Source organism: Coccinella septempunctata, chromosome 2 (assembly GCF_907165205.1).
Source record: "Coccinella septempunctata chromosome 2, icCocSept1.1, whole genome shotgun sequence".
Classification (NCBI taxonomy): domain Eukaryota; kingdom Metazoa; phylum Arthropoda; class Insecta; order Coleoptera; family Coccinellidae; genus Coccinella; species Coccinella septempunctata.
This window is the reverse complement of record NC_058190.1, coordinates 25387887-25408578: the sequence shown is the minus strand read 5'-3', so window position 1 is coordinate 25408578 and position 20692 is coordinate 25387887. Positions and strand designations below refer to the sequence as shown.

General features: G+C 33.9%; 3 protein-coding genes and 1 long non-coding RNA gene across 6 annotated transcripts; 1 reads left to right on the top strand and 3 right to left on the bottom strand.

Moving 5' to 3' along the window:
• Positions 1-275: 275 nt before the first annotated feature.
• On the bottom strand, positions 276-2254 carry LOC123307672 (ras-like GTP-binding protein Rho1). Its single transcript, XM_044890074.1, has 2 exons — positions 2075-2254; positions 276-1960 (listed from the first exon to the last, which is right to left on the bottom strand). Exons 1-2 carry the CDS (start codon positions 2112-2114, stop codon positions 1377-1379), a joined length of 624 nt encoding a protein of 207 aa, XP_044746009.1. The 5' UTR covers positions 2115-2254; the 3' UTR covers positions 276-1376.
• Positions 2255-2911: 657 nt separating this feature from the next.
• LOC123307288 lies at positions 2912-4332 on the top strand. Of its 2 annotated transcripts, none has more exons than XM_044889532.1 (4): positions 2912-3495; positions 3579-3692; positions 3787-3919; positions 3971-4332. In XM_044889532.1, exons 1-4 carry the CDS (start codon positions 3067-3069, stop codon positions 4261-4263), a joined length of 969 nt encoding a protein of 322 aa, XP_044745467.1. In that variant the 5' UTR covers positions 2912-3066; the 3' UTR covers positions 4264-4332. The 2 variants fall into 2 exon arrangements, with proteins under 2 accessions (XP_044745467.1, XP_044745466.1); XM_044889531.1 differs by having other exon boundaries at positions 2914-3495; positions 3772-3919.
• Positions 4333-4338: 6 nt separating this feature from the next.
• On the bottom strand, positions 4339-5975 carry LOC123307289. 2 transcript variants are annotated; one of them, XR_006536969.1, is made up of 4 exons: positions 5633-5975; positions 5118-5411; positions 4861-5060; positions 4339-4809 (listed from the first exon to the last, which is right to left on the bottom strand). It is a non-coding gene; the product is annotated as an uncharacterized LOC123307289 (long non-coding RNA). The 2 variants fall into 2 exon arrangements; XR_006536968.1 differs by lacking the exon at positions 5633-5975 and having other exon boundaries at positions 4345-4809; positions 5118-5547.
• A 3052-nt stretch (positions 5976-9027) lies between these two features.
• On the bottom strand, positions 9028-20674 carry LOC123306814 (ubiquitin-conjugating enzyme E2 R2). The gene is made up of 4 exons (XM_044888968.1): positions 20202-20674; positions 19915-20001; positions 13489-13721; positions 9028-10464 (listed from the first exon to the last, which is right to left on the bottom strand). The coding sequence occupies exons 1-4, from the start codon at positions 20379-20381 to the stop codon at positions 10233-10235; spliced, it is 732 nt and encodes a 243-aa protein (XP_044744903.1). The 5' UTR covers positions 20382-20674; the 3' UTR covers positions 9028-10232.
• Between the last annotated feature and the right edge of the window lie 18 nt (positions 20675-20692).

Sequence of the window (20692 nt, the reverse complement as noted above, 5' to 3'; positions counted from 1 at the left end):
ACATATATACTCCTTGAGTAAGTGAGATAAATAAATCCTTTTTAATCATTTATGTTTGATTAAACAACTCTATGATGAATTAATATAATAATTTCAGTATTCAATAATAAATAAAAACATTAATTTAGAAGTGAATTTGATTCACTCACCAGAAATTAACATACGCACTCAAGGATAAGAAGCATATACCACTATGGAATCTATTGAAATAAAACTCAGATCAAACAATTTTAACCTTTCATGAGCATAGCAGGAAATTGATGGAAAGAATATTATAATAAAGGAAAACAATTTATTCACCTTTAAGATACACACTAACTTAAAGCTAGAATAACAGCTCCAGACACTGTCTGAAAAAAACGAATGGTCAAATTCAAAAATATGACAATTGTAAATTTAATAATAATTAATCATCATTACATATAATATATAAAATAATGCATAATTTTTAATATTCATCTTAAAAATAAGAATAATTTGAATACCTACTAAATTATGAAGACTTGTTCAATACAATCCATCAATGGCTTCTGATCCTTAAATACATGAATAGAGGGCAACTTTATTCTGTCAACACCTGACTGCGTTACGGGCATTTTGAATCAATCTATAGCTGTGAGAGCAAGTCCTCACAAAATAATCTACTTAATTGAAAGCAACTTTGTTTTTAGTACAAAAAAGTGTAAAATGATATTTTCAGTTTTATACAAGTTCATGAAGATATCTGTATGTTTATATTGAAAATTTTTTAAAGCCAACACAAATGTAATACTTTTAATCAATGTCATCACAAAAAATCGAGAATTTAAATCAAAACAGAAAAGAAAACCTTCTTCAATGTTGAAGAAATTAGAATGAAATCAAATATTTTCACTTTTTTAATAGAGCAAGTGACGATTGAAAATCGACAAAATCCCAACTGATGTCCTGAGAATTTGAAATTTTTCACCAAAAAAAATGTGCATGCCATATATATTTTGTGCAATTGACACTGACAAGACTCTAAATGTTTACACTGAATTTGATTATAAAAAATATCAGCCATGGCATGGAAGAAAAGTCCTCCTAAAAACTGAAATATCTGCAACAATCAACTGGTATGTTCACACTTAGATTGAAAATATTAACAGGTCTTACATGTGAAAATTCCCCAAAAAAATTTTTGTCAGTTTTTACCTACATAATTTGAAATAAGTTTTCTTCCACACTCTAACAACTTTAGATATACATAGGTACAAAAGGGAGCAGGAATCTTTAGAAGAGAACTAAACAAAAAGAATAGGGGTTTATTTTGTTAGTTTCATACATAATGCAGAAGCCCCCTTGAAATCATTAACACACAACGGATATTATATAAAATAAGAATACAATACGGCTCAAAGCAAGACACAACGATTCTTTCTCTTCTTTTTGACCTGCAAAGCAGCCCGAGTAGCTGTTTCAAAAACTTCTCTAACTCCCTCTTTGCTTTTAGCTGAACATTCTAAATAGGCAAAGGCATTAATTTTTTCAGCCATCGAACGACCATCCTGAGGTTTTACTGGTTCTTGCCTCATTTTAGCTAATTCTTTGATGGTATTAGGATCATTGCGTAAATCTTTCTTATTACCTACAAGAATGATTGGCACGTTTGGGCAAAAGTGCTTGACTTCAGGTGTCCATTTCTCTGGGATATTTTCAAGAGAATCTGGCGAATCTACTGAGAAGCACATGAGGATTACATCGGTATCAGGATACGATAAAGGTCTGAGACGATCGTAATCTTCTTGACCGGCTGTATCCCATAATGCTAATTCCACTTGCTTTCCATCAACCTCTATGTCGGCCACATAATTTTCAAAGACAGTGGGAACGTATACTTCAGGAAATTGATCTTTACTGAATACTATAAGCAAACATGTTTTTCCGCACGCACCGTCACCAACAATTACCAATTTTTTTCTAATTGCAGCCATTGGACCTACAAACAAAACATACGAGTCAACGCCTATTAACTGAGTAAAGATGGCGGATGTTAAATCATGATAATCCAGAACGGCGGGGATGGAAACGATGCAAATAAGTCTGACCTCACCTTTCGCGGAGTCCTCAGATTGTATACAGCAGTTAAACATCAAGATGATGAATACACAATAGGTGTAGAGATTTCAATTCTCTACACAATTTTCATCCAATTTCCAATTAATTAAGCAGGTAAAAATAAATAATGCGAATTTTCATATCGCTAAACCGATTACCATAGAAAAGAGATATTTAGACACATTTGACGTTTGTTGAGCATAGAGATACATATTTCAGCAAGTGAGTTTAATATTTTGTTGGTCAGCAATCAATCATAATTATACACATTTATAAGATTCGTTCACTGGTAGAAAGTTCTTCAAGTCTAAAATATTTCCACATCAAAAATATCAGCACAAATTTTTTTGTTCTGTGTATGAACAGAGTAGTTAAGTCGCATAGTTCTCTTGAAATGAATGACGGTAAGTAGGTTAGAGTGTGATTCTCAAAAAAAATACTTTTTACTCTTTGGTGAGTTCGGTAAAGCCTTTGTTTATATAACTGCGAATCTGTGTTCTGTCTACTCTGTAATCTGTGGTTCTGTCATACAAAGGAAGGTTACATTCTACTCTGTAATCTGTGGTGGTTACATTCATAACCTCCATGCAGAGAGAAAGTTTGTCTCTGCTCCATGCATAGACATAGATCTCTATGTCTATGGCTCCATGTATCTAAAAAATATTGTTTGAAATCAATATAAAACGGGCATTATGCCCGTTTGCACCGTTTCGCTGGTAACCATGGTTAAACTAATCAATGTTTAATATTTAAACGTTGCTTAGCGGTTGCCGGTTTGCACCGTGGAATCATAATCGTTGTTTACTTTAATCATCGATAGGTTTGGCAATGGCAACACCATGAAAAATTCAAAATTTCAGCCAAGCACATCATAGAAGTGAGATTCAAAAAAAATAATTCAAGGTTTTGTGTCTAAATTCTGTTGCCAAGGTGGAAAATTTGAACATTTGTTTTCGTGTTTCATTTTAAAGTCGAATTTTTGATAAAATGGAAAACGCGAATTTAAAAAGAAATAGATGTTTGAGTTTTGGGCCCGAAGAAAAGGTTCTCATAGCCAATATTTGTGCGAAATACAAAGGAACACTAGAAAATAAAAAAACGGACCATATATCTACTCGCAAAAAGAACTCGGTGTGGGATAAAATTACCGCGGAAGTAAATGCCTCGAACAACTCTGGCATATTCCGATCCAAAGATGTTCTGAGGCGCTTTTATGAGAATAGGAAGAGGGAGGTGAGGAAAATTGCAGCAGAAGAAAAAAAAGAACTTTATAAGACTAGTGGTGGTAGAGCATTCCTACCAAAAAAAGATAAATGCCATGACATTTTTCTTTCATTAATGAATGGAAAAACAATTTACGGTTTAGAATGTGAGGTAGGAGGTGATGTAGAACCTGATAATGAAAATTCTGGATCAGTAAGTGATTTTGTCCATAATCAAAACAGTTTACTTTTCATAATATTTGAGTTTATTAAGACCATTATGAAATTTTTTTTCAGAATGATGAAACTGTGCCCTCATATTTACTGGAGCCATCAAAATCACAGACTTCAAAAATACCAGAGATTGCATTCGCACATGTTGAAACAATTTCAAATCAAGTCGATGATTTTGTAAGAAATTTTGACCGTGAACAAAACTATTTACTTTCTTTATATTTGATTTATTAAGATCACTAATATCTTATTTCAGAACAATGAATCTTGGAAAAAATATGTGCCAACCGATTTATTGACGCCGATCTCTGAGCGTTTGAGAGTTCCAGAGGTTCAGTCGGTTCTGGAAGAAGATACTCCTTCAGTATCTGGGAACCAAGAAAATAAAAAAAGGAAATATGATGGTAATAATATTCTAAATAATAATTGTTTATTAATATACATCATTCTTTCAGGTGTTCCTTTGGATACACCATCTAGGAGGAGACCAACTACAGTGGTAAAGGCTCTAACACGTACAGAGTTCAGGGAAAAATACAACTTGCTCCTTGATAAGAGATTGCATCTCATAAAGAAACAAGAGGAAAAAATCGACGAAGAAATTATTTCAATAAAAGCAGCTCAAGAAGCGAAAGTTAAACTTGATGCCTTGGAATATAAAATAAAATTGGAGCAACTGAAAGTTCTGCAGTCACAGAATCGAATCCAGTGTGGAACACAAGGGGCGCCTGATCCCTCTGGAAGATAACTTGGAAACAATTCCAAATTGATTTTCTTAAGTTAATTATGTTGAGAAAAATAAAAATTGATATTTCAATACGTCTTTTTTTTAATAACAACGAGAGTATAATTTACACGTAATGAAATAATCGAACAAAGTCATTAGCTTATTGCTTATAAATTAAATTGAAAAAGTAACTATTAATTAGTTCCAACCTATATGCATTGATATTGTCATTTTGATTATTGAGAGGCAAATCAGGTACATTTGCCATCATGATCAAATTATTCCATTCTGAAACTTGAACATCATCAGGTGGCGGAGGTAGTTCTTCATTTTGCAATAATGCTATGTTGTGTAGAACTGCAGTAGCCACTATTACATTCATTACATTATTCAGCTTCAGCCTCATACCATATGCCACAACTGGAAATCTTCTTTTCCACACACCAAAGCAGCATTCTATAGTATTCCGGGTTCTACTGTGTGCTTCGTTATATAAACGTTCTTCAGGACTGCATGGATTTAGAAGAGGTGTTAAGAAGTAATTTCTCAATGGATATCCACTATCGCCTGAAAGTAGTAAATTTAAATTTGGAATATCCGCTTTTACTGGAGTTTTACCCAAAATAATTCCATTTCGAAATTCATTATTCTCAATTCTTCTCTTCAATCTTGAATTATTGAAAACTGTGGAATCATTTGCTGAACCAGGCCATCGTGCAACAACATCCAAAAATTTCAAGTCAGCATCGCAAGTTGCTTTTGAACATTTATAGAGAAGTATCCCTTCCTGTTCCGAAATACTTCAGCATCTTCTCCTCCTAAAAACGATGTATTTTGATTGGATGTAAATTTGATTGAGGAGAAAAACTAATCACCTGGAGACTGAATGCGAACATGAGTACCATCCACACATCCTATCACCCTAGGAAATGAAGCCTTCTTGTAAAAGGACTGTTGAGTTAGCATTATTTCCTCATCTTTGGGCATTTTGATAAATTGAGGATATAATTTCCCAATTGCTAATGAAACTTTTGCAATGATTCTTGACATTTCTTGATGCTGTCGATACATCTATATTGACGAAATCGACAACAGAAGCCAAGTGACCAGCACTAGCATAAAACCTCAATGTAGCTAGCAATTGGTTTATTGGTGCAACACTATTATTCCTGAAATATCATTCATATTCATATTATTTTCTTGATTCTCCGTAGGCCCCATAGTAACCCAATGGTGAATGGTGGCCCGCACTAGAAAATTTCTAGTCTAGCACAGGATCGAACTCGGTACCTTGCGGTTGCGATATACCGGGCCGACGATATATGTTGCGATACACCAGGCCAAGGGCGCAGGACGCTAATTGTATGATATTATTATTCTACGTACTTACAAGTCATTATCAAATTCCAAATCATTCTCCAGATATGGCAACAAAAATAACACTGTTTCTTTCATTAAACGAAATCTTCTAAAAAAAGTGAGATTGTCCATTTCTTCGAAATAATTTACTCTCCGAAGAAACCGTCTAGGAAATCCAAATTCAATGATGTCAAGTGCATCAAGATCATCATCAATTAAGATCTCATCTTCCAAATCATCCATTAGTAATTCAAATTTAATATCAACACGAAAGGCGCGTTCTTTAATTCACCAACTTGGTGTGGTTGAGGTGAAATATGGTGGACCGAAATACGTAATTTTTCGTGAGATTCACCTTCTTTCCACCGGTAATATAAAAATTACTTGAAATAGGGAACACAGTTGTCAATCAAATTTGAAGTATCGTTTCAATCAACGCCAAAGATTATAGAGTAGAAAGATAGGAAACGCCCTCATATCGCTAGTACTAAAAACCGACTACATTTTGGCCAGTGAAAACACGCGTGACAATGAGATGGCGCTAAAAACGCACTGTCAATACAGGAAAACTTTTTGATAACAGTTTTCTGTTTTTTTTATTGAGGGGCGCGAAATTCGAATTCTATTTCTCGTATTGCATTCCAATATTGACTTTGTTTCTATCAGAAAACAAACATCCTGAGCGACAAAACAAAAGTATGGTTTTGCTTTGTGATCAGGATGTTAGTTTTCATCTAAATATTGTTTGGAATCAATTGATATCAACCAAAAACGCTGTTGGATGTGCCATATGTTTATTTGCAATTCATAAAAAATTTACAAAAATTGAAATAGTGGGCAATAAATGAAGCTTTAACTAGGACACTAAAGTATATGGTGATCTGCTATACGTCGAAGGTGTTGTTTCTGTACAATAGGTTGTTCTGAATTAATGAACTTAGTTGAATTTATAAAATATACATATATCAGAAATTAATATGAACCAATATTCAATAAACCATCATAGCATACATATTCCAGGTACTTACATATGTCGGTATTATTTAAAGAATTTTCAGAACCACACTTAAGAAAAAAACTTGCAGACATATGCAAGACCTGTATGTCAGTATAGTTTCTTGGTGCTTTTTTTATGATTTCCTTATGATATGGTCTCTTCATGACACAATATACAAATTGATTAATGAATGAACAAAACACTCACAGCAGGTTTCATAAAACTTTGACTTTCTAAACAACAGTTTGACAGTCACTTGGTTCCCAAATGGAAATCAATAAAACCTCTGCATTTCTGAATATATTGAAAGAGTAGCAATTGAGAATCATTGAATGGACCTATAAAGATCATAATTTTCACTTAATAGGCTGTTCATGCAAGGGATGCTTTCTGCATACAACAATTTACGTCGATGTACAGTTCTCAATTGACCTGCAGTAAAATGTTCATTACACATGTAGTTAGTGTAGTTAGTAGTGTTTGCTGAAGTAATTGTCTTCAAGCCCTGAGAATTTTATCCACTTCGGAGCACTGAAAATAAGAATCAATGAATGACCGATTCACATGTTACGACTTTTAATACTTACGCTTCCATTTTCCTTAGTTGAGTGAAAATCTTAATCACGTAAAATACATTTTATTATTTGATCCACCGTTCTTCACCATTCAATAATTTTCGAACAATATTTTGATGTTTTCACCAAGAAATAAGACGAAAAAGTCCAAAAATCAGCAACTAGAACGAGCCAGATAAACAAAAAGCGGAATGAGAATCAAAACATTCAAAACATCTTTGATCAAAATTGACGTCTGAAATCTTAAAAAATGTCATATATTTCTGCAAATGGCACTCAAATTAATATTTTAACCAGTCCTAGCGTTTTAAAAACACGCGTGACACACAGATGTCGCTCAAATCGCTTTAGTCGCCTCGTTTCCCATCTTTCTACTCTATAATCTTTGAATCAACGCCTTAATCGGGCAAATTTCTGCGTTTAGTTTAAACAACGTTTAAGGACCTTATAATCAACGTTTAGGAACGGTGCAACCCGATTAAGGAATTAAACGTCGTTTAAGAATATAATCGTTGTTTAGACAAACGGTGCAAACGGGCATGAAACTCAAAGATTATAGACTCTTACTCTATAATCTTTGCTTAAAACTATTCTCTCGCGTGGTCATTTATATTTTTTCGGAATATAAAAACGAAACAGAATACTACGGTCCATGAAGAAACTGAAACGAATTGAAAATAAAAATGAGGAAGGCCCAGTGAAGTCAGGTATTTTGTGCACTTATTGGAATTCATTACCAAGCTTGTCATGTATCCATATCATAGACAAACAATACTGAACTCTCAAAAGTTGCTACCAGAAAAAAATTAATTTTGGCAATATTTCTAAAAATACAGAACCGATCAAGTTTGAAACTAGTACTCGACATCAAAATAATGTTTTGAAAGTTCTTGCAAAATTTCTGAGATAGGTACAGGATTTCTTTGATAAAGCTGCATTCGTAATCAATTCGCGAGTTGAAAAGTACTTCGTCACGAAATTTATCATTCAGACAAGATACTCAAATGAATTGAACATATAACTGATCAAAACAAAAGCATTAGCATCATCCATAGCCGGCATGAAATCCCTTGCCGAAGTGATAATTTGCAGCTTGCAAGAAATTTTGCCAATTTCCAATTCCGTGCAAGATTTGAATTTGATTATCTAACATCTAATCTGCTAAGCTTCCGTGCCGAAGAGCACTTCCGCCCGCGAATTGATTCTGAATGCAGCTTTATTTTTCACAAGACTCACCCTGTATTCAGGGTGAGTTTTCAACTCCTACAAATATTTTAACAGTAGAATCTTGAGGTCAAGAGAAACATTTTCACCTGATAAAAAAAAAATAGCCATTTAAAGTTTTCATAATGAGCTATGTTACCCCTAGAGAAACAAAATCCCTTTCAGAATAACAAGCTAAATCTATGACACTACACCTCTGTGGATTTTTTAAACAGAGTTGCATTCAGCTGAAGTACCCAATTTTCCAAATATCAGATATTTATTTTTTTTGAACATCAAATTACGCGATAACGGCACATTGTACGAGAAAATATGTAGAACACTTTTATTCTATTCCAATATTCATTAGATAGAGTACCCAACTTAGTGTCAAGAGTTGGGTTCTTTGAATTTTTGATATTTTTATGGTATGGTATATGTAGTGGTCATAATGAAAGAACTGGAAGACCATTTTTGTTTCGTTTTTCAACAGCCTGTATCTTTTAAAGTGAACTGATTAGGAAACATTTTTATTTACCTAATGAATCTACTGTAAAAATATTTGTACGAGTCGAAGATTCGGCCTCTATGGCTAATCAGGTAAGAAAGTATCTTTCTCACTCATATTCACAGGGATATATGATAATCTCATTACTCATCCTTCTCTACTTTATTTGAAAAACATATTATGTTTGTTTTTTACATATGAACTTTGGAAATATAATCACTTATTTTACACATAATTCTCATTGACTTCTGAACTCTGTAAATAACAAAAATTACTACATAAAATGGCAGAAACATATCCTCATACCAAAAATGCAAGTCTAATCTTGAAAAATCAATTACTTTCAAAAAAACATTATTGATTTTACATGAACATTCAGAAGAGGTCGCTTTCTGAATTTCAAAAAGCAAATAAGGTATGCATATTTGAATACTTTCATGACACTGTGAAATGGACCTTACGTTTGACATTACGTTTATTCTTGTAGCAAGAATTTGACACTAAAAAGTAATCGACTCAATGTCCAATGCTGAACAACACAACAGTGTAACCCATGTGGGACTATTCTTATTCTAAAAATATACAGCATCATGTTAACAACAATACGGCGGGGTCCCGGCTATACCATTTCATTCAAAAGAATATCCAGAAAATAACAATTTCTCATAATAAAAAAAAGATACTGAATAAAATAAATAACTGGATGTAACCCATCGAGTGTAAGTGTTCAACAACAAATCAGTTGCAACTGTTATTTCAATTGATTTATGGGCATAAATGTGCTCATAAATTTCAGTAAACTCTAACTCTGGCATTTCATTTTTGAATATTCAATCACAGCTGACACATCAAATGAAAGATTTTCACGAACAAAATTAGCACTTATACAGGATGTAACTAAGTGCAAATGTTCACTAACTAATGTTTGAATCCCCAGAAAATGTCCCCACTTAGAATAGATACATAACTTTCGAATAGACTATTTGAAAATAAACAAAAAATTTCTGTTAAAACACTGCAAATATTCAGACACGTGATGCTACTCAACAACACAAAGGTTCAGAGACTCAATTATTCTCTTCATTCGCAGGATTTAATAAATTTTCAAAATGTTTTAAATTTTTGACGAGTTGAAAAATTCGCGAAGATATACAGTCAAAAGAAAGATTGAATGAATGGATTTTTCTATAATCCATTGGTAGTTCTGCAATATAAATAAATCATTTTTTTGATAAATATCGAAGAAACGCCTTTGCTCATTTCGCTAGTCACACCCTGTATATTGTGCTATATAAATGTCCTAAACCAATTCTATTCAACTTTCACTGAAACACTAGTATTTTTCCGATCATGATTCGCCGTTACCGCTGTCATTATCATCTTCGGCATAATCTGAACCATAAGAAGGATCGTCATAGTCCTCATCATAATCGTCATCATAGAAATCTGCCATTTCTGCTTGAGAGTCTGATGATGACGAATTAGGTTTTACCTGGGTTTTGATACAATAATCTTCAAGAGTTAGAGGCACTTGAATGCCGTCTCGTTCTGCTTCTGCTCTGGCGGCCATCGCTTGTTTCCTGTGAATAATGTAATTAAAAATAATTTTCGAGAATGATTCCTCAACTGATTTCCATCCAAAAAATCTCGGCAAGTAGGCTATGGAATTTTGAAGGTAGTTACTCTGTGATTGGATGTAATATTCTTGTTCATTATTATACGAGGATGTATTGATATCTAGTTAGCCTAGACCAGTTTCATCCATAAAAAAATATTGCGTTACCATAGCCACGAACAATAACTCAGTGTGAAGTTTGAGGTCGACAAAGCAAACGAAAGTTACGCAATAAATTTAAAGAAAAAAGATGTCCACCGAAATTGTGAAAAATCGAAAAATTGGAGTATCCAGCCATCATCAAGTACCTGTATTTAAAAGGGTTAAGAGGTGAGCATATTTACGAAGATATGCTTAATACCCTTGGTGATCAATGTCCTTCGTATGCGACTGTGAAAAATTGGACTGCGAGCTTCAAAAGAGGTAAATTTTTCATCGAAGTTGATGACCGATCGGGAAGGCCAGTTTCTGTGTCAGTCGCCGAAAATATCGATGCAGTTCATGACATAATTTTATCAGACCGTCGAATTGGGCTAAAACGGATATCTGAAGCACTGAATATTTCATACGAACGCTTTCATCATATACACTGCGCAAAAAAATTAACGCACATTCTGAAAATCGCAATTTCAATGAAAGTTAACTCTACATTGAATTTATAACTTATTTTTTATGTTCTCTCGGGAAGGTTTTGAACGAAACAAGACACATTAAATGGAAGAAAAATTCAGGATTTCACCGAAAGAAGAGAAATTAACAATTTTCAAAATACTGAAATGCTGATAAGTGATTTAATACTTGGTATTTCCACCCATTGCCTTAATTACAGCTCGGCAACGACTCAAAATGAGTGATCTTAAAATGTTCTGATCTAATCCTTCCCAGATTTCTCCGAGTTGGATTCCTAAGTCATTAAGAGTAGCTGGATGATTTTCTGAACTTCTCAGCCTTCTATTGAGGTTGTCCCAAACCTGCTCAATCGGATTGAGATCTGGACTTCTTGCTGGCCATTCAATTCGAGATACTTCAACCTCACAAGCATTGATCGAGAACAACTGATTTTAGAATGGAGCCAATACATTCAAAATCTGATAATATCATCTTTTTTTATTCCTGCTGGGAAAAAACATCTGTATTCAAGAAAACCGTTGAAAATGGATAACATATGCATGCATAATTCTGATAAAAATAATTATCATTGAGAACACCTTCAGTTGTAGAATAAATTTCCTGTAATGTAAATTACAGGATGTAAATTTCCATAATGTGCGTAATTTTTTTGCGCAGTGAAGTTCACGTCAATTTGGACATGAGAAAAATTGCTCCAAAATGGATCCCCAAATGTTTGAATGTTGACCAAAAGCGTGCAAGGGTAGAAGCATCGCGTTCGATTTGTGCTCGATTTGAAAACGAATAGACTTCTTTAACAGAATTGTTACTATCGATGAGACTTGGCTACATTTCTACGATCCAGAAACAAAGCAACAATCGAAGGAATGGCGACACTCTGGTTCTCCAAAACCTAGGAAGTTTCAAGTCCAAAAATCTGCTGGAAAAGTTCTTGCTTCAGTTTTTGGGGATTTCCATGGAGTAAACATGATTGATTTTTTGGATAAGGGTAGAACAATAACCGGAGATTGCTACTCGACATTACTGACCACTCTACGGGAAAAAAATTAAAGAGAAAAGACGCGGAAAGCTATCCAAAGGTGTTTTGTTTTTGCAGAACAACGCCCCTGCACACAAATCTCATGTTGCCATGAAAAAAACTCGTGATTTAGTGTTTGAATTACTAGAACACCCCCCTTATTCACCAGATTTGGCTCCATCCGACTACCATCTCTTTCCTCAACTGAAAAAAAGTATAAGAGGTCGTAAATTCTCTTCCAACGAGGAGGTAATAAAAGCTGTGAAGGTCTGGTTTGCAGAGCAAGAAGGAACATTTTTTTTTGAAAGGCCTAGAGGAGTTGCAGGTTCGGTGTAATAAACGTATCCAATTAAGAGGAGAATATGTTGAATAATAAAATATTTTGACATTGAAATTTTGTTTGGTTTTGTTAAGCTAAGAATTTTTCAATATATCCTCGTAAAAATAATTATTTGATGATGATGCTCACTACCTTTTATAGAGAAAAGAAAAAGGCTTTGAACGCAGCAAGAACCGCATTTCACTGGCATCATGCATTCAAGAGAGGGATATAAAAAAATCAAATTTATTAATTGAAAGATTTTCTGTTGATGCTCTGAGTGATGGTGGTTGGCCAGTTAGATTCAGATCAGAACATTTGTTGATTTTTATATCAATTAATGTTATCTGTCGGAATTATTTGCGGGTATACTGTTAACTTTGAAAAGATCGCCAAGATTTCTAAGCTCATTACTCGACTGACCGACTACACAAGGAACAATTTCTCATTTATGTTGCCAGATTTCTTAAGTAGGAAATTGATCTTTTGATTGATTGATTGACAACAAAAAATATAATAGCAATTAATTCAGACAGATGACATCAATTGATGTGAATTGTGATTTTCCTACAAAGAAATCTGGCAACAGAAATGAGAAATTGTTTCTCGTGTAATCGGTCAGTCGAGTAATGAGCACGGAAATTTTGGCTATTGCATTATTAATCAAATTATTATTATTATTAATCAAACTATTCACCAAATGAAATACACAAGCATTCAATGTAATTATTGTATTTTTCATTAACTCCCATAGTGATTCGAAAAATTTACTTCCAGAAGCAAAGACGACTATCCATTACACTAAGGCTGTAATTTTATTTCACTAAAATACGAATCAACAAAATAAAAAATCACAAGTTTGAAGTTCCGGAGGGTTTGAATAAGAGCATGTTTTTTTCAATTTATTTCTTGGTCGATTAGTCAACGCTTGGTTTGAACGGTCAAGAGCAGCTGCGTTATTATATTCAGCCGACTATTTATGAACTAAAATATCTATTTTTGTTCGCCCTCAAATTGTTTACCTGATAATGTTTTCGTACTCTTTATCTTTTCCTTTTGATTCCCTCCATCTTCTGTACATAACTGAAGCATCTACATTGGCAGGGCTGAAGGTGTTTGGCTCGTTGAGCAGGGAAATGACACTGAGCAAAATTGTTCTCACATTTTGTGTGGGATTCCAACGTTCACAAGGCAGTTCACCAGACTGAGGATCATCGACTGGCGGATGTAGAATACTAATGCATAGGTCACCGTTCTGAAAGAAAACTGTTCAAGACCAATCGACAAAATTATTAAAATGAGAGGGTGAAGATTTGCTCAATATCTTACATACTCATCAGTAATAAGCACTGAAAAATTCTGATAAATTGGCTAGATGTATTAAAATTTATGTCATATGTAAACTACTCTCATCAAGTTTTATTGTTTACGCAAAGGCAACGAATAATTTTCGAAAACTTGAATAGGCCAGAAACTATTCGATTTAGCTGAAAGAGAGGTTTCAGACACTTATCGTGTTTTATCGAGCAGAATGTAAGAAATGAAAATATGAGTTACTTTTCATATAGATTTTCGTTTCTTCGATTTGTTGAAATCGACGAACTCTCCATGAACCCAACCGGTCGATTGACAGTGATTGTAATTAATATGCAAAACAGATAGTTCCTTTATTTTTTACATTTGGTATTTCTATTTATGTATATCATTTTTTTATTCAATTTATATTTTTCTTTTCAATAATCGCTCACAGGTGAGAATTTGTAGATTATACCAGGTGGCTCACCCCACTCTCATTTTGAGGGAGTAAATGAAGATATTTTGAAAATCTTTTCTTGTGCTGAGTGTAGGATGTCCCAAAGCACAATTTAAAATTATTGTCATATATACAGTGTTCGAAAACAAAGATATAGACCAAAGTTGCACTTTTTTAAATGTAACACCCTATATTTGACCTCAAAAATGAAATGGCAAGCTCAAGTTATGATGAGTTTCTTCAGATTACTTTATAGCTCAGAAGCACTCTTTACGATATAATGGCGAAAAATCGAAAATATGGAGTTTTTTTATTTAAAAAAACTCCATATTAGCAATTAATGAAGAAACTAGTTACGCTAGCGATACAGACAGAATTCGAATCGATTAGACAAGTTGGCTACTCTTACAAAACTTTCAAAACTAGTAAACCTTTTTCGTCATTATCTCGTAAATGGTCCTTCTAAGGTATAAAGTGATCTGAAGAAAATCATCATAATTTGAGCTTGCCATTACATTTTTGAGGTCAAATACAGAGTGTTACATTTAAGAAAGTGTAACTTTGGTCTATATCATTGTTTTCGAGGACCTTGTATACACCATATACCCCTGTATACGACAATAATTTCAAATTAAGCTTTTGAACACCCTACACACACCACAAGAAAAGATCTTCGAAATATCTTTATTTACTCGCCAAGTCTGGGGTGGGCCACCCGGTATAATATATTTTAACAGAAGATTCTTTAGGTCGAAAGAAACACATTTTCCTCTACCATTTTTTCCAATTCGGCTAGGTTGAAAATATACAGGTTGATAATCCATAAAAGTTGTTTTGTGTTATCTCACAAACGATTTTTTCGAATGGAATGTTTTTCGGAATATTGTTTTCATTAATGTGACGAATCTTCTCCGAACACAAAATTCACACATCTTCTAGTTTTATGACCATTACAAACTATTAAAGTATCAGAAATTCAAAGAACCCGACTTTTAAAAGTAAGTTGAACAACACTCTTTAATGAATAATTGACCATTTCGAAAAATAAAAGTATCTATCCTTCATATTTTTCGGTATAATGCGCTGTTTTCGAATAATTTGATTTTCAAAAAAGAAAATATTTGGGAAATTCGAAAAATTGACTACTTCTGCTGAATGCACAGATTTAGTTAGTTATTCTGAAGTGAAAACTAAAAATGGCTACATCTTTTCATTCAAGCCGAATCGGAAAAAATGAGGAAGAAAAAAAAGGAATTCTTTTGACCTTAATAATCTACTGTAAAGATATATAGGAGAAATATTGTCATCTTCATTTCGCGCCTTGTTTTGTTCATACATCTTTGTTGCACTCATTGATTTGCTACCTCTAGAAAATTTGTGACGACCTGTATAGTTATTAGTGCCCACCCTAAGACCGAAACTCCTCCCTCGCTTGCGCTAAATTTCCAAATGATCTATTCCATAGTCCACCAAAACTCGAATCTGGGAGATGTGGGGACCGTTTCTGAATATTATGAATGAATGAAAATTTTCGTGTTATTATTCGGTAACTGTTTTTTTCGCTATATTTCGAGAATGAAAAAAGCGTAAAGGGGTTTGTGCCCCCCAAAATCGAATCCTGCATCCGCCCCTGCGAGTGTCAGGTCATGAAACTTAACCAAAACTTCTGTCAAAACAAAACGAAACGATGATACTATTTGTATTTTCTGTTTTGATAATTCATTTTAGGTTCAGTGATATAACAGAGGTTTTTGTAAAAAAGTTTATTTATTATGAAAATATTAAGATTAATTGTCTGCATAAATGGTAACATTTAGTCTATTTGTTACTTGATAAATGTTACGTGATACCTGTTGTGACCTGTGTTATTTGATGCTGCATAAATCCACACTGGGACACTTGGTGTTCAGCGACCTAAGACCTATTGAATTTCTTTCAGAGCCTTTGGACGTCGAACCTTTTTCATTTACCCGTAGTTGCGATCCTTGCTTAAGAATATGTAGGGTAGAGAGAAAGACAGCAAACAAATATATTCAGTGAATTTAACCCAAACATTGGTCGTTTTCGTAAATAAACCCTCATGGAATTTGACTTCATTATTCGTTGAGAGTTTGTGTAAGCAGTTACGAAATAAAGGGCAAATTATAATTCTTCCAATCGAATGCGAGTACAACATATCTAAAGACGGCTGCAGACGGCATGGTAAGCCTTAGCCAGCGTCTTAGCGAACGTTAGTAGAAAAGTTGGTATATTCTCGATATTCGTGCACCGATGACCATACACACCACATGCTCATCTTTTGCCAGTCTTTCTGTGGCAAGTGAAAAGACGAACGTTGAACAATTGTGCTTCTTCAATGTTTCAATTGTAACGGATATTTCATTGGATATAGCAGCCCATGCATCGGAAACCAAATTTCTATTTTTATGATTGACGTTATGTGCAAACCAAATATTGGGGTACCTTTCATATAAATTAAGGAACTCTGTAATGGTGTCATTATTTTCAGTCATTTCCGCTTGAAAAAACAATAAAAATTGACAACAAGAATCATTATTAAAATCACTGCAGTACTTTTACCATACACGACGACACGACGTACTTCACAAAACACCAAAAATTACGAACTTACTTATACAGGGTGTTTCATTGGTAAACGGAAATACTTAGCAGTGGGATAGGTGGCAACGAGATGGTTCTGGAGATACCACAATAATTGGCTCTTACTGTCTTCGTAGCCGAGATTGATGTTAAATGAATTTTGCTCGTTTCTTCCTGAGGCCATATCAGTCGAACGTGTTTCTTATTCAAAGTTCAAACGTATCATTCAATAACCGCGTGAAAAATCCAGGTCCGGGTTAAAAAAAATAATGAATCGTTTGAATCCTCGAAACAACACCCTGTAAATCGAAATTTTTAAAATATGTTCCAATATTTAAAAAGCCACAAAAAACAAAACTGAGGCGTGTGCTTTAAATTTTCGTGCAGACAGTTTCACTGCATAAATTTTCAACGTAAAAGTGAAGTGTTTCCGTTTATTTTTAACGGTTTTTCTGTATTGACAGTACGTTTTCAGCACCATCTCATCGTCAAATGTGTTTTCACTGATCAAAATGTAGTTTTAGTAGGTATTAGAGATACGAGGGCGTTTCCTATCCTTCTACTGTATAATATTTGGAATGAATAAATATATTTTAAGCCATATTTTCGCGTGAAGCGTCTTTAAGCGATGCTATTTGAGCGAGTAAGCCATGACGTCAATCTTTAAGACGCTTTAAGCAGAACCTGGCGGTCTCTGGAGAACGCCTGTTTCGTCTTCAGCGGAAAGAGGTAAAGGAGAAGGGAGAATATATTTCTTATATTAATTGAATTTGATTTGAATTTCTACTAGGGAAGAGTACTTTTACTCCCAATAATGCACCTTCTGCATTATCATTTAGTTTAAGTAAATATTTTATTGGCGAAAGAACATAAATTGAAAAATTCACAATTCGATTCGCTGACAATGACTCAATCATAAGCGATATTCTTTTTGAGACAACAAAATTAATGACGTCACTCTTTAAGACATCGATTAAGGTGCCAACATATGGCTTTATATTCTCCTGCGATGAAAACAATGACGTCACATACCGCAAAAACATTGAATTCTTTTTGTTTCAGATTTTTTGTATATTTATGTCGTTTTTGAAAAAAAAAGCCCAACCAGGAGGACATTTCACATTAGTCAACTCAAAACTAGCTCAAAAGAAAATGAGTGTTGTTGTTCACAGTTATAATGTTCACAGGTGGCTTTTCGTTGTCTTCATATTCAGAATGCATATTTAGTACTTCAAAGGCTAGTTTCACCCCCCTTTAACGGCAACCAAGGAATTGGCTCTTTGGCATATATTTGTCATTACTTAAGACTAGCGTGACTTCCAATTTGAGCTTGAAGCTGGCTTTTCTTCGCTTCCAACTTCAGAATTCATGCTTAGTATTTCATGGGGTAGTTTCACCTTCAATGGCACCTAAGGAGTTTTCTCCTTTTGTACATAATAGTAATAATTAGTAGATCGATTTGTCATGTCAGTTTGAAGCTGGCTTCTCCTCATCTTGATATTCAGAATGCACATGTATTTTAAGTGAGTTTCATGATCTTAAACAGTCCCCAAGGGATTATTCTCTATGGCATTTATTTGCCATTACTAGAGAGTAGTGATTTTCCATGTAAATTTGAAACTGGCTTTTCGTCGCCTTCGAATTCAGAATCCATATATAGTCTTTCAAGGGGTATTTTCACCCGCAACGGTATTTTCCTCGATTGTATTGTATATTCCTAATTACTAGATCGATTGTTCATGTTAGTTTGAAGCCGGCTTTACGTCGTCTTCATATTCAGAATACGTATTTAGTATTTCCAGAGGTTTCAACCCTCTTTAATGGCACCGTTACGAATTTCCCTTTATAACCTATATTTGTTATTAATGAACTGATTTTCCACGTGCGTTTGAAGACTTCGTTTTCTCCATATATGCAAAATGCATATTCAGTATTCGGAAGTGAGCTGCTGCATTTTTTTCTGCTAACCTCAGGTTGGTTAAAAAAATAGACATTCTTCGTCTTTGTAGATAATAAAATTCTATACGACTTGTCTGAAACAATTTTACATATTCTCAACTGTTTTTGAGCTAGAGGGTGGTGAGTGCGAGGAGCTAAGCCATGCATGCGAAAGACCAAGGTCAATGCAGAATCCCAGTCTAATGCACATTCATCGCCATATATCTCAAAAATGTTTGGACGCAGAAAAAACTGCTTCGGACGAAATTTGTAGAAAATGTTATGCTCTAACTTTTATAATGAATGCGAAAAGCACAGGGGAGGAGAAAATTGAAAAAAAAAAAAAAAAAACTTCTTTTGGTGACCTTTATGGCCATTTTTTATTGTCAGACTATAATTTTTTCGTTATTTTTGAATCATTAACTAGAAAAGAAAAAAAAACCGCGCTCGAGAATATACACGTGACTTTTTTTTTGCAAATTTTGTACCCTCCTACATATTTTCGTCACGCTCAAATTGTCAGGAGAATGTATACTTTTCAACTTGTTATTAACCACATATATTTTAATCTGACATGCTAGAGTATGTACCATGATAGTTTTAAATTTTTACTATTTTGACAGGTGTCCTAGAAAATTACCCCTATATACAGGTCTAATTTTTGGTGGAGGTACTCTGCAGGGACCAAGGTATCTGCCCTTATATTAATCTGACATGCTCCGGTAAATCCCTCTTGGGCTCCCCAACTATATAGAATAGACATAGTGAATAGACAATTTCGGCTCATAATTTTAAAATTACAGACTTTCAACAAAGAAATGAGTCTCAACAAAAACTTTGAAATTTTTCTATTCTAATGATTCCATTTTGAATTGTAAAGAATTCAGTAACGAGGAAATATACTTATAAATTTGCTTTTGATCACGGAACGTTAATATGAATTTTGCATTTTCATTAAGATGTTATTGAGAAGAGATTAACTACTTATTCTAAAATATATAGAACCTTGAATGACAAAAGAAACACAAGTTTTCATTGTCATTACTTTAAAGTTTGAAAACGCACCTTTTGCAACAATAAAGGGAGTACTAAATGTATGTCCAAAACCAATCATGATTTAACTGACCTGTGAAGAATATAAAAAGGATTTACTTACCTCATAAACATTAGGGTGCCAAACTTTAGTCAGAAATCTGATTGATGGTGGTGAATAAGGATAATCTGGAGGAAATTTCATCCTTGCCTGAAATGAATAAAACATATTCATTGAAATTTACACCTTGAATTCAAGGTGGTAAATTAACGAAAATATTTGATCGCAAAACGGACAAAAATAGATTAGTTCATCTCTCCAGTTAGATTATTAGATGGAAAACTCATTGAGAGCTTTGTCATTGCTCGTTTTGCTTCCGTTATTTGAACAAAGAAATTAGAAAGCCTTACCTTGAAACAACCCCCCATGTATAGAGTATCTGGGGGTCCAAATATAGCCACTTCCCATTCAAAGAGGTTGTCGTCATTTACCAATTTGACCCGAAAACCTTCAACTGGTTCTTCCTGTAAACTTTTGTATTCGACAGCTAAGGCTCTCAAAGCACTACTCGTTGGTTTTGTACACGCCATTGTTTAAAAATATAACAGTATCTCGAAATGTTTTTGTAAGATATTAGCTTACGACGCCATTAACTCTTTACTAAATAATATCAATTTTCCAAATGCGAAATGTTTTGTAATCTTACGTTCCACCTGAAGATTAATTGACGACTTAGAAAAAACTTTTTATCAATTATATGTTTTTCCAACTATAATGATGATCAAACATGAAACGTCATTACCTATCACACTACCACTTCAACTTCAATACTATTTTCGTTTTCACTTGAATTCGATTTTTCCTTGACTTTTGGGGGAGAATGGAAACAGCTGAAGGCAGA

Bases quoted from the DNA above. Each gene is read 5' to 3' on its own strand.
- LOC123306814 (XM_044888968.1), bottom strand. From the start codon at position 20,381: ATGGCGTGTACAAAACCAACGAGTAGTGCTTTGAGAGCCTTAGCTGTC. The intron at 13,722-19,914 runs GTAAGTAAATCC...GTTTTCTTTCAG, and splicing joins GGCACCCTAATGTTTATGAG to AACGGTGACCTATGCATTAG. The intron at 10,465-13,488 runs GTAAACAATTTG...CATTATTCACAG, and splicing joins GAGTACGAAAACATTATCAG to GAAACAAGCGATGGCCGCCA.
- LOC123307288 (XM_044889531.1), top strand. From the start codon at position 3,067: ATGGAAAACGCGAATTTAAAAAGAAATAGATGTTTGAGTTTTGGGCCC. The intron at 3,693-3,771 runs GTAAGAAATTTT...ATCTTATTTCAG, and splicing joins CAAATCAAGTCGATGATTTT to AACAATGAATCTTGGAAAAA. The intron at 3,920-3,970 runs GTAATAATATTC...TCATTCTTTCAG, and splicing joins TAAAAAAAGGAAATATGATG to GTGTTCCTTTGGATACACCA.
- LOC123307672 (XM_044890074.1), bottom strand. From the start codon at position 2,114: ATGTTTAACTGCTGTATACAATCTGAGGACTCCGCGAAAG. The intron at 1,961-2,074 runs GTGAGGTCAGAC...TTTTGTTTGTAG, and splicing joins ATCTGAGGACTCCGCGAAAG to GTCCAATGGCTGCAATTAGA.